The following is a 13,261-nucleotide window of genomic DNA, read 5'->3' on the forward strand; positions in this document are numbered from 1 at the left end:
TATCACATTAACAAAAAAAAAGAGAAAAACCATATGATCCTGTCAATCGATGCAGAAAAGGCCTTTGACAAAATCCAGCACCCTTTCTTTTTTTTTTTTTTATTTTTCAACGTTTTTTTTTTATTTTTAGGACAGAGAGAGACAGAGCATGAACGGGGGAGGGGCAGAGAGAGAGGGAGACACAGAATCGGAAACAGGCTCCAGGCTCCGAGCCATCAACCCAGAGCCCGACGCGGGGCTTGAACTCACGGACCGCGAGATCGTGACGTGGCTGAAGTCGGACACTTAACCGACTGCACCACCCAGGCGCCCCCCAGCACCCTTTCTTAATAAAAACCCTTGAGAAAGTCGGGATAGAAGGAACATACTTAAAGATCATAAAAGCCATTTATGAAAAGCCCACAGCTAACATCATCCTCAACGGGGAAAAACTGAGAGCTTTTTCCCTGAGATCAGGAACACGACAGGGATGCCCACTCTCACCGCTGTTGTTTAACATAGTGCTGGAAGTTCTAGCATCAGCAATCAGACAACAAAAGGAAATCAAAGGCATCCAAATTGGCAAAGATGAAGTCAAGCTTTCGCTTTTTGCAGATGACATCATATTATACATGGAAAATCCGATAGACTCCACCAAAAGTCTGCTAGAACTGATACATGAATTCAGCAAAGTTGCAGGATACAAAATCAATGTACAGAAATCAGTTGCATTCTTATACACTAACAATGAAGCAACAGAAAGACAAGTAAAGAAACTGATCCCATTCACAATTGCACCAAGAAGCATAAAATACCTAGGAATAAATCCAACCAAAGATGTAAAGGATCTGTATGCTGAAAACTATAGAAAGCTTATGAAGGTAATTGAAGAAGATATAAAGAAATGGAAAGACAGTCCCTGCTCATGGATTGGAAGAATAAATATTGTCAAAATGTCAATACTACCCAAAGCTATCTACACATTCAATGCAATCCCAATCAAAATTGCACCAGCATTCTTCTCGAAACTAGAACAAGCAATCCTAAAATTCATATGGAACCACAAAAGGCCCCGAATAGCCAAAGTAATTTTGAAGAAGAAGACCAAAACAGGAGGCATCACAATCCCAGGCTTTAGCCTCTACTACAAAGCTGTCATCATCAAGACAGCATGGTATTGGCACAAAAACAGACACATAGACCAATGGAATAGAATAGAAACCCCAGAACTAGACCCACAAACGTATGGCCAACTCATCTTTGACAAAGCAGGAAAGAACATCCAATGGAAAAAAGACAGTCTCTTTAACAAATGGTGCTGGGAGAACTGGACAGCAACATGCAGAAGGTTGAAACTAGACCACTTTCTCACACCATTCACAAAAATAAACTCAAAATGGATCAAGGACCTGAATGTGAGACAGGAAACCATCAAAACCCTAGAGGAGAAAGCAGGAAAAGACCTCTCTGACCTCAGCCGTAGCAATCTCTTACTCGACACATCCCCAAAGGCAAGGGAATTAAAAGCAAAAGTGAATTACTGGGACCTTATGAAGATAAAAAGCTTCTGCACAGCAAAGGAAACAACCAACAAAACTAAAAGGCAACCAACGGAATGGGAAAAGATATTTGCAAATGACATATCGGACAAAGGGCTAGTATCCAAAATCTATAAACAGCTCACCAAACTCCACACCCGAAAAGCAAATAACCCAGTGAAGAAATGGGCAGAAAACATGAATAGACACTTCTCTAAAGAAGACATCCGGATGGCCAACAGGCACATGAAAAGATGTTCAGCGTCACTCCTTATCAGGGAAATACAAATCAAAACCACACTCAGGTATCACCTCACGCCAGTCAGAGTGGCCAAAATGAACAAATCAGGAGACTCTAGATGCTGGCGAGGATGTGGAGAAACGGGAACCCTCTTGCACTGTTGGTGGGAATGCAAATTGGTGCAGCCGCTCTGGAAAGCAGTGTGGAGGTTCCTCAGAAAATTAAAAATAGACCTACCCTATGACCCAGCAATAGCACTGCTAGGAATTTATCCAAGGGACACAGGAGTACTGATGCATAGGGGCACTTGTACCCCAATGTTCATAGCAGCACTCTCAACAATAGCCAAATTATGGAAAGAGCCTAAATGTCCATCAACTGATGAATGGATAAAGAAATTGTGGTTTATATACACAATGGAATACTATGTGGCAATGAGAAAAAATGAAATATGGCCTTTTGTAGCAACGTGGATGGAACTGGAGAGTGTGATGCTAAGTGAAATAAGCCATACAGAGAAAGACAGATACCATATGTTTCACTCTTATGTGGATCTTGAGAAACTTAACAGGAACCCATGGGGGAGGGGAAGGAAAAAAAAAAAAAAAGAGGTTAGAGTGGGAGAGAGCCAAAGCATAAGAGACTGTTGAGAACTGAGAACAAACTGAGGGTTGATGGGGGGTGGGAGGGAGGGGAGGGTGGGTGATGGGTATTGAGGAGGGCACCTTTTGGGATGAGCACTGGGTGTTGTATGGAAACCAATTTGACAATAAATTTCATATATAAATAAAAAAAAATTAAAAAAAAAAGAAGGCTCAAGAAAAAATATATATATATAGAGAGAGGCTGTATAAAAAAACATTTAAATATTTGAAAACATATTAAGTAATGATTTAAGTGTGAGATCAATTTCCCTTTTAAATATGCAATAATTTCATTGTAATATATGAGCTAAATTTAATAAAAATAATGATTTAATATTTAAAAAAAATAAAAAAAATAAACTAAGTCTACATAAAAATAGCCCCATTTTTCAAAGAATTCTAAAAATAATTCACTGAATTTTAAGTCTGTCACTGAATTTTAAGTTTACTAGAACTATGTATTAAATTGTTGAGCTTTTTTATGGAAAAATTCTGCTTATTAGATTTTAAGAATGAAATCATAATAACAACACGATCACAACAATATATATATTTGTTCAGAGAAAGTGGAAGTGATCTTTGATTTTTAAAGATACTGACTGGGTACATTTATTTTGAAATTACTGCTTCAGTCTTTATTAAACCAAATGCATTATTCTCTTATTTCTCAAGTATTAGGAAATTATCTCAAGAATGTTGCAAAAAAGATAATTCAAGTATATTATATGTCTATATACAAACACCTATTTTTCAATGAAAAATATGCTCATATTGTTTTCCAAAGTGATTTTAATATTTAAAATTAAAATTCAAAAACATTAGCTTGGCATTTAAATTATAAATCTAGGAAATGATGACACTAATTTTAAATTTGACAAAAAAATAAAATGTTTTCAGTTAAATAAGAATACTTTGTTTTATTGTACATTCATTCTATCATAATAATCTGAAGAAAATGAAAGAATTAAGGAAACAATTTTATCAGTAGGATTTGATAGTTATTCAAGTAAAAGCTGGAAGCAGAATAACCATTGCTTATACATCATATAAATTAATTCAGTGATGTTTAGTGAGCTTTGAAATCATACTGATTATATTGCATTTTGTTTTGTTTTTTAAGCTCAGTCAAATGCTTATGTATTAGGAGGAGAACAACTCCACCCCTCTCAGATGTTCCTCCCCTTCCCTGCCCTCCCTCTCTTTGGAGTTGAATCAGGTACTGTATTTGTGTTCAATGGATATAGGAAATGAAGTATCCTCTTTCTACAGCACAGTCAGATTCTCTTTCACTATTCCTAAAGTATCAGTTATACTGTAACTGTGCTCCAATGGACTCAAATTATTTCATTAGCAGAAACAAAAACCCAAACATTTTAACTTAACTAATACAACTGAAATTGGAGCTGGAATTAAAAACAAAACCAAGGGGCGCCTGGGTGGTGCAGTCGGTTAAGCGTCGACTTCAGCCAGGTCACGATCTCGTGGTCCGTGAATTCGAGCCCCGCGTCAGGCTCTGGGCTGATGGCTCAGCGCCTGGAGCCTGTTTCCGATTCTGTGTCTCCCTCTCTCTCTGCCCCTCCCCCGTTCATGCTCTGTCTCTCTCTGTCCCAAAAATAAATAAACGTTTGAAAAAAAAATTATAAAAAAAATAAAAATAAATAAATAAAAACAAAACCGAGAATGGAGTGCAAATTTTTTTGTTATTCCTATAGGCTGCTAGGTATTATTGTGACCTCACTAATTTTGTGTCCAATAACTAAAGCCTCTCCATTTTCATTCTATTCTTAAGAATCCTGAAGAGTATGCTAACTCTAACTCAGTTCCATGTTGTCAGCTAAAAACATAATCTTCCACTTTGTATTCTCCACAACATACCTGATATACTGATGGTGCAAAATATACACTTAACTAAGTAATTGATTAAATAATCACTGAATAAATAATGAGCACTTCATGAAAGTAGAGTTATTGTGTAACTCAAGAGACAAAGACATGTATGTCCCTAAGACATCCATTATCTCCTTCTAAAATTCTGTGCAGTTGTAATAACTTTGAACAAAATCTCTGATGTTCCTCTGTATTCAAGTTTATTAGACTTCTTTTTTCCCCTGGAACATAGAATTCTGGGGTCACCAAGTAGTTTCACTCACCAAATATGGTTGCAGTTTCCACAACAAAAGACACTAAATCATTCTATATGGTAAACCCAGAAATAAGTAATCAATAGCTACAGATACAAAACTTCATCCAAAGAAATTTTCAAACGTTAGCATTTCCCTTTAATAGCTTTACCAATAATCTAGGATTTTGGTTGTTGCTGTTGTTGTTTATCTTGAAATAAAACATTTAACCTATTTCAATTTTGATTTGTTTTATTCCATAATTTACTAAAAAGAAAGTTTCTAGGGGTGCCTGGGTGGCTCAGTTGATTGAGCGTCCAACTGTTGATTTCAACTCAGGTCATGATCTCACGGTTCCTGAGTTTGAGTCCCACGTAGGGCTGGCTCTGTGCTGATGGGGCAGAGCTTACTTGGATCCTCTCTCTCCCTCTCTCCTTGCCCCTCCACCACTCGCATGCACATGCACATGCATACATGCACTCTCACTCTGTCTCTAGCAAAATAAATAAATATGTTTTTTTTAAAAAAAGCTTTTTTTGGGGGGCGCCGGGGTGGCTCAGTCGGTTGAGTGTCCGACTTCGGCTCAGGTCATGATCTCGCGGTCCGTGAGTTCGAGCCCCTCGTCGGGCTCTGTGCTGACAGCTCGGAGCCTGGAGCCTGTTTCAGATTCTGTGTCTCCTTCTCTCTCTGACCCTCCCCCATTCATGCTCTGTCTCTCTCTGTCCCAAAAATAAATAAGCTTAAAAAAAATTAAAAAAAAAAAGTTTTTTTTTAAAAAAGAAAGTTTCTAAGGGTTAGTGATATGTTATGTATCCATAGTGCTGCAATCGCTTGAATACTGTAGACTGTAATAAATGTTTTTAAAATTGCACTACTTACCTCCAAATCTTGCTGTTTTCAAACATAAATTGTTAGTCATAAAAATATGGCATCTTACTGATAGAAATGGAATTTATTCTATAAAGTGTATCACTGAAGAAGAAAACTGGCAATTTGCAGTTTTTACTTAAGATTCTTTTCTAACCCAGGAACATGACAGGTATGAATTTATACATTCTAGAAAAATATTATAAAATTTTTAAATTTCATGTTCAAATGATTACAAAATTTACCTTGTCAACTTTATAATTATTTTATATATTTTATTTATTTATTATAATAATAATTATTTATAGAAAAATAATTCTATGCTAATTGTCTAAAATTAGTGATTTAAAATAGCTACTTACAATCCAAAGTCCATCATATTTCACTTCTTGATGGAAAATGCTGCATTCATCTGCCCACCAATCTATGCAGTTTGGATTAGTAAAATCAGGGTATACTGTTAATCCTGGCCACACCTAAAAGAATAGATCATTCATATATATACATATATAAAAGGAAAAATAAATAAATGATAACTCAAGGTTATTGAGTAGATAAGAATAGTAAAAAAGCATTAAAGTTATAATATTGTACTTCTTAAGGTTTATGTGATCTATGCACCATTTATATGTATAATAATCTTAGACCTATTTTAAAATGTTTTAAAAAATAAAATAAAATGCATATAATGAGAGTAAAGTAGAGAGAGAGAGCATAAGGCATTTAGGAAGGCAAAAATATAAGAACATGGGATGAAACTGCTATTTTGCAACTAAATTTATTTCTTAGCATACTAATGGGTTAGGTTAAAAACAAATAAAAACTAGACAATGTATTCATTGTCTGAATAAAAAAAAGGTACACGGTTTAATTTCCAAAAGCATTTGTTTCCAAGAAATTCAAGCAAAAAAACTCCTTGTGTATTTATTATTTATTTAACAAATGAGAATATGACATTTGTTTTGTGCTGGGTAATGTTCTGAGCATTTTTATAATTACTAGCTCATTTAATCTTCACTAGAACTACAGAAGATGGGTATTTTTTTAATCACTGCTTTACAGATGAGTTAGTCACTATAATTAAACCCACTTTACAGATGAAAGAAGTGATAAACAGAGAAACTAAATACATTTTTCAAGATCACACCGCTAATAAGTGGTACAGAAGGAATTCAAACACAGCAATCACATATCTGAGTCCAGGCTATTAGACACTACCCATACTATGCTGTCTTTTTATACTTCTTCAAATTATCTGCTCATTACTTAAAGTAATGACAGACTAGAGAAATTCAGTTTCAGATGAATGAAAAAAAATAATACTGTTTTATATCCAAAAATATGACTATTGGCTATCCAATCTGTTCACAGCAAATGGAGTAGGTTTAACAGGGTATATTCTGTGAGATATTAATAGGAATTATGGGAAGAAATTCAGCTTTTGTTTCTGATGGAGCTCATAATTATTTGAATAAGACTTTCACCAGAAATTTTGATATTGATGAATTCAATAAAAAGTGATGGCTAGTATATCTTCATTACAGTAAATAATGCTATAATACATGTTTTTTATACACTGACATTATCTCTTACTTTATTTCCTTTGACTAAACTACAGAAATGGAATTACCAAGTTAGTGTATCTAGACTTTATAGTTTTTGATATGTCTTAGAAAGCTATCTTCAAAAGAATATGTGTTCTGGTTAAGATTATGCATTTGGGAACTAGTCATTTTCATAACTCTGTTCTTTATTAGCTCTGTGATATTAGGGAAGTTACTATACCTATCTCAAATTCACTTTTTTCACCTATAAAGTAAAAATTCTAATTATAGGTATGTATCTCATTATTTTACTGTGAGGATTAAATATAAATCATAAAATTTAGTATCCAGCACAAAAGTACTCAATTTATAAAAGTATTTATTTTACATCAAAATATCAGAATTTTTGTAATAATCTAATTATAGTTAGTTTTGTTTTAATTGTGTATAGCATTGAAATCTATGTCTTCTTACTAAAACTGTTTTAGAGATAGAAATTTTGAAATATTTCCTCTCTAAAATTTCTTTACACAATTAAAATACCAAGTCCATATTTGAAAGCAAATACACACACACACACACACACACACACACACTTATGAAAACTGTCATTACACAACAGAAAATCTAAGCAACACAACTTTAATGAATATCAGAATTTACCTCGCCAATAATTGCTGTAGTCCCATCTGAATCATTTACCCACACATGTTTTGCATTTCCCCTCTCATAGGTGGCATATGCCATTCCATTGCTTAGCTTATCTATGGAAATTGCGGGATCCTAATAATAGAAAGAAGAAACTATAGAAAATATATTAAGTTACAAATAAGTAAATACTAAAAACATATTAATACATAATGTCATTACCAAGATGATGACATATTTCTGTCCATGGTCGTGCAAATCTTGAACAAATTCAGGGAGGCCTTTAAATGCAACTTTATCATAAGTAAAGTCTTTCTTTGCTTCCATATAGTCAATATCAGTGACCTGTGTATCCTGAAAATTAGTAGAGTATATTTCAATAAATAGTAGTGAAAGGACTCTAATCACTTCAACCTTTAAGCCCAATGCTTTATAAATATAATGATTAAAAGGTAAATGAACTTAGATCTCTTTTATTTTACTAAAAACCATGAAATAGTTTATAAACTAATTTTTCTAATTCTAAAATACAAAAACATTAAGTGATTATTCACATTTTTTTCAGTGATGATCACTGAATAAGTACTATATTTTATATCAGGAATCACTGTATAGAAAACAAAGCCTATATGCTACATAAAATATGTTAAAAAGTATATAGGCAGTAAAAATAATCTATTTTAAAAAACTGAATATGATGTTCACAGTTAAACATTATTCTAGTATAAATAATAATTAGTTCTTAAAATCTCAAGTATACCTGGCCTTGTGTATAGATTTAAAATATACTTTAACATTAAAACACATCTTAATAATCCACATTTATATTATATAGTATAATATCATGTGTAATGCTGACCATCACATTTATTATTATGTGACAATATTTAACTTGGTATGTAATCCCATAAACCCTTCATCCCACTTACAAATGGTATGCCAGCATCCCGATTTCTTTTTACCACTTCTTTCACTACATCAAGTGACTTATAATTCCAGCGACTCAGCTGGAATCCAAGACTCCAATATACTGGCATTGCGGGTCGTCCAACAAGCTTGAAGTAAATGGATATTTGATTAATTTCAATAAAGAACATTAAAATTATTATTAATATGCTTATTATTCTAATATCTCTGATATTTATTTAACTTAAATTACATATTTTGAACAAAGAATTAGTGTTACCTGCATTCTAAAATGCGTTCTGGATTTTATGTTAGAATTTTATTATAAATTAGTGTGTCGTCACAACAAGAGGACATGACTTTGGAAATACGTGGAAATCCAAGTGTAAGTAATAGTAAATAGTTTTAACTGAAACTGAGTGTTAAGTTATAGTACAGTATAGTATAGTATAATAACCTTTTTGGCATAATGATTTTTTTTTAATTTTGGCATACACATACACACACATTCCATGATTTCTCTATCATATATGCATAAAAAGCTACAATGTAACAATTTTTAAGTTACTTATATTGGGTTATATATTCTATTCAATTTAAACATTAAATTTATTTTAAAAATAAAATAGTATAAAAATTGAAAAAGTTAGCATTTTTCATCTCATGTCACAAACATCTTATGTTTCACTACATTTCATTATAGATTTGGACATATAATTGAAATTTCTTTGTGTGTGTAGTATACACATGTAACATAATTTTTCATAAAAGTATGTAAAATATTATTATATGTTATATTAGCTCACATACTATTTATATTACACTCTATACAGAAACATTGTTTTTAAAACTATTCACCAGTCAAATGAATTGCTTTATATTTTAACATATTGAGACCGTAAAAAAAATTGTTTTTCTTCAAACAATAAAGTTTCTTTTGCCTACTCTCTACATAGCTTGTACCTCATTTAAATGCACTGATTAACTATATTACATTCTACACAACTATTGTATCTTATTGCTTAAATACACGCCTTTGGAAGACTGCCCATAAAATGATTTAAAGCAAGTGCACTACTATACTAAATGTATGCTGCATTCATACGCCATGCATAACTCAGACTCAATTCCTGCTGACCACAGACTGTACTCAGCATGTAACAGACAACAATCCTAGCTGGTATTTCACAAATCCAATGTCAAATTCTTTTTAAAAAATGTGCTATCCACAGTTTTGGTGGTGTGGTAACCATATGCAAAGTTGTATAAAGGCCAGCCTAACATTGTAATTATAATTTAGTATTATAGATTGTAAATTTTGTATCCTTTTCTGAAGTTCATATTTATCAATAGCAATTTGGGAATTGTTAGACACTGTAAATTATTTAATTGTGTAAAACTCTACCTACTCTCATATCAGACATTTGGATCCTAATTAAAGAAAAGTTTTTGATAGTAATTACTTCTCCTTTAAGATCATTTTAGCAAATGGGAAATGTATATCAAAATACAAATCAATAAAACAAAATTTTAAAAAGACATAATCTATAAATCTTAGGCCAATAAAAACAATTTATTTTTCCATACTAACACCAAGAATTATGTACCAACAGTCACAGGAGAACAACTATATAAAAGAATTATATAAAAGAAATACAGAATTATATTTTAGAAGTAGACTCAGGGTACCCCTGGATTCCTTGTCTCTCTAAGACACACCTTGGACTTAGGTACATGAAGACATTATTTAATAGGGAAGCAAGAGTTGCTTGGACAGATGACCTAAGACTTCACACTATGTTTCAAAATCTTCTGTTCTAAGCCTGAACATCAGAGACAATTTTCCTGGAGTTTACCTACTATGCATTAACAGCAAGTTTTACTAGTCTTCCTTATAACTCATTTGCCTCTAGGATTTTTATCAAAGGGGTGTATGACCTACACACCCTTGCATATCCTCAGCCTTGAGTAGAAAATACTTTCCTCGGCTTTATCCTACCAAAGTAGGTCATGAATAAGTAAAGATTTATTTATTTATTTATTTATTTATTTTTTAATTTTTTTTTTTCCAACGTTTATTTATTTTTGGGACAGAGAGAGACAGAGCATGAACGGGCGAGGGGCAGAGAGAGAGGGAGACACAGAATCGGAAACAGGCTCCAGGCTCTGAGCCATCAGCCCAGAGCCCGACGCGGGGCTCGAACTCACGGACCGCGAGATCGTGACCTGGCTGAAGTCGGACGCTTAACCGACTGAGCCACCCAGGCGCCCCAAGTAAAGATTTAATATGCAACATTTCAAAAAAATCCTACTCCTGAATTCAGCTGCCTAGAACCAATAAATAATTTGATATAAGAAATATAGACATATAAATATACATGGTCATCATTGTATAGGAAAGACAAAAACAAAAACCACTACTCATACCTGAAAATGGTAAGATTTAAAAATATATTTAGCTAAGAGGCCCAGATATCTTAAATAAAATTAGACATGATGGTTGAAAGAAAAGTATAGTAGAAATTAATTTATTAAAATAGATGTAAAACATACCTCTTGATACTGTTGAACTACTTGTTCTGGTGTATCTCCTAGAAAGATGTAAAAGTCCAGAATTCCGCCAATAACTCTGTAAGTTACTATTGGAGTAGGCTGGATGAAAATTTCTACAAATTAAATTGGAGAAACATATATAACTAGTAAAAATATACACAGTGATAAAATAACCGCAGTGTCTATTTTAAGTACTTCATATTAACCATACATTTTTGCACTGTTTTTAAATAACTAAGGTAAAATAAGATACTAAAGATAGGAAGAATATACGAGAAAAGTAGAACGCCACCATCTATGAGGTTTATGATAGGAAATCACAGCTGTTTCCTTCTACAGATGTTGGCAGAATCTCTCCCTGGAAACTGCATAGCCAGGTAATCAGTCCTTTTATAAAAACAATTTGTTTTCTGAAATTGCATTTCAATTAGTTGTGTTAATTGAAGATTCTCTAAAAGATCATATTCTGACATTAATTTTTAAGAAAAAACTACAGAATTTTTTTTCTCTACATAGACAATAATTGCCTGGATAACCATTTTAATATACTGTTCTCGCTGGGACACTGTTGAATTTTGGAACTTTTTATTATCATTAATTCATATGTTATACATTGGTATTACACTCACAACATTTAAAAAAAACATTCTGCATTACTTGAATTATGATAAACTATCTTAACAAGTGAGGCTGTGGGAATGGGAATATTCCTTTCCATGGATGTGTTTCACTATTGCTGTGAAAGCTCTGAAGAAAGTGCCTGACTATAATAACATAGTATACTCTCCGTAAAATAGACACACTTATAAGTAAAATTCCATTGTCTTACTCACTACAAACTCTGCTTGTAATAATTTCATATACTAAATCATTACCAATAGAGTTTACTCTGACATACATTATCTATGATTGGAATAAAGAGAACAGTTCAAACATTTCAAGTTATATCTCATTTAAATATATTACCAGATAAATTACTCTTACCCATTGCATTGCTGTTCATTAAGAAAACACCAAATGACTTTCCAGAAGTATCTTCAATGCACATGAAGAATGTCTGATGACCATATAAATTATTATTATTCTGTAAGGCAAAAATTTGAACATTAATTTTAAAGTATATTTAAAGTAAAAAAGATTATATATTTAACATGGCCTTTATATATTCCAATTAGTTTCTGTAATTTACTCCTCATACTTCTATACTAATTACTATACATACCATATGAAACACTGTGGCAAAAAATTAACCTATTTTGCTTATTAATATGTTACTATATAAAATATGTAACATAATATATTCATTATACTATGACTAGATTACTTAACTTTCCTTTATGTTTTATCTGATTGAGTTTTAATTAGCCATTCATGTTAAGAAAATGGCACTTTTATTCATTATGGCCCATGTTATGTCCAAGGCAGGACAGGGAATTCCAAGATGACGTCCAACCTTATAGAACTTCCCCACTACATTTGCTATAAACCAAGGAGTACATGAAATAGCTGAGAACAATTGGGAATACACTTATAAGGCAAAAGAAAAAAGAATTCCTGGCTGATAGGATATGGAAGTTCCAAGAAAAGAATGAATGGAAAATAGCCTGGTGTTTATTAGGTGTTCATTACAGATAGTGATGCTATAAAAACAGACCGGTAGAATCTTTATTAGTAGTAGTTCTGTACCAAATGAGGCTCTTTAAAGCAACCACCATTTATTCATTTTTGGGAATGAAATAGCACTGGCATTTTAAAAGTCACTAACAATTGACTCAAAGCAACCATGAATCAATTAAAAATATTAATTTTTTTATGTTTATTTAATTTTTGAGAGAGAGAGAGAGAGAGAGAGAGAGAGAGAGGTGGGAGTGAGGGGCAGAGAGAGAAGGAGACACAAAATCTGAAGTAGGCTCCAGGCTCTGAGCTATCAGCACAGAGCCTGATGAGGGGCTTGAACACACAAGCCATGAAATCACGACCTCAGCCGAAGTCAAATGCTTAAATGACTGAGTCACCCAGGCACCCCTAAAAATAATTTTTTAATAATATGGTCTTTGCTCTAAAGAATCTCATTTTAGAATTATATACAAATATATACACAAAGACTAACCTGTAGTGACTGTCATACTAAAATATGAACAAAAGGTTAGAAATAAAGACTAATTCTGCACGGGGGAGTTTGGGAGAAGTTCTTATGGGATTAAAGTTCAAATTATCTCTC

At 32.8% G+C, this 13,261-nt stretch overlaps 1 protein-coding gene across 2 annotated transcripts in view; it reads right to left on the reverse strand.

The window, feature by feature from the left end:
- SI (sucrase-isomaltase) overlaps positions 1–13,261 on the reverse strand; it is a 176,541-nt gene that overhangs the window by 88,697 nt on the left and 74,583 nt on the right. For both annotated transcript variants that reach the window (XM_040480663.1, XM_040480662.1), the window contains 6 exons: positions 12,025–12,124; positions 11,041–11,153; positions 8,511–8,636; positions 7,804–7,935; positions 7,597–7,716; positions 5,752–5,865 (listed from right to left, as the gene is read on the reverse strand). In XM_040480663.1, the coding sequence (XP_040336597.1) occupies positions 5,752–5,865; positions 7,597–7,716; positions 7,804–7,935; positions 8,511–8,636; positions 11,041–11,153; positions 12,025–12,124 (705 nt within the window). The remainder of the gene's footprint in view (positions 1–5,751; positions 5,866–7,596; positions 7,717–7,803; positions 7,936–8,510; positions 8,637–11,040; positions 11,154–12,024; positions 12,125–13,261) is intronic.

This window comes from Herpailurus yagouaroundi, unplaced genomic scaffold, assembly GCF_014898765.1.
Source record: "Herpailurus yagouaroundi ecotype Mexico unplaced genomic scaffold, PumYag 159, whole genome shotgun sequence".
In the NCBI taxonomy this organism is placed as follows: domain Eukaryota; kingdom Metazoa; phylum Chordata; class Mammalia; order Carnivora; family Felidae; genus Herpailurus; species Herpailurus yagouaroundi.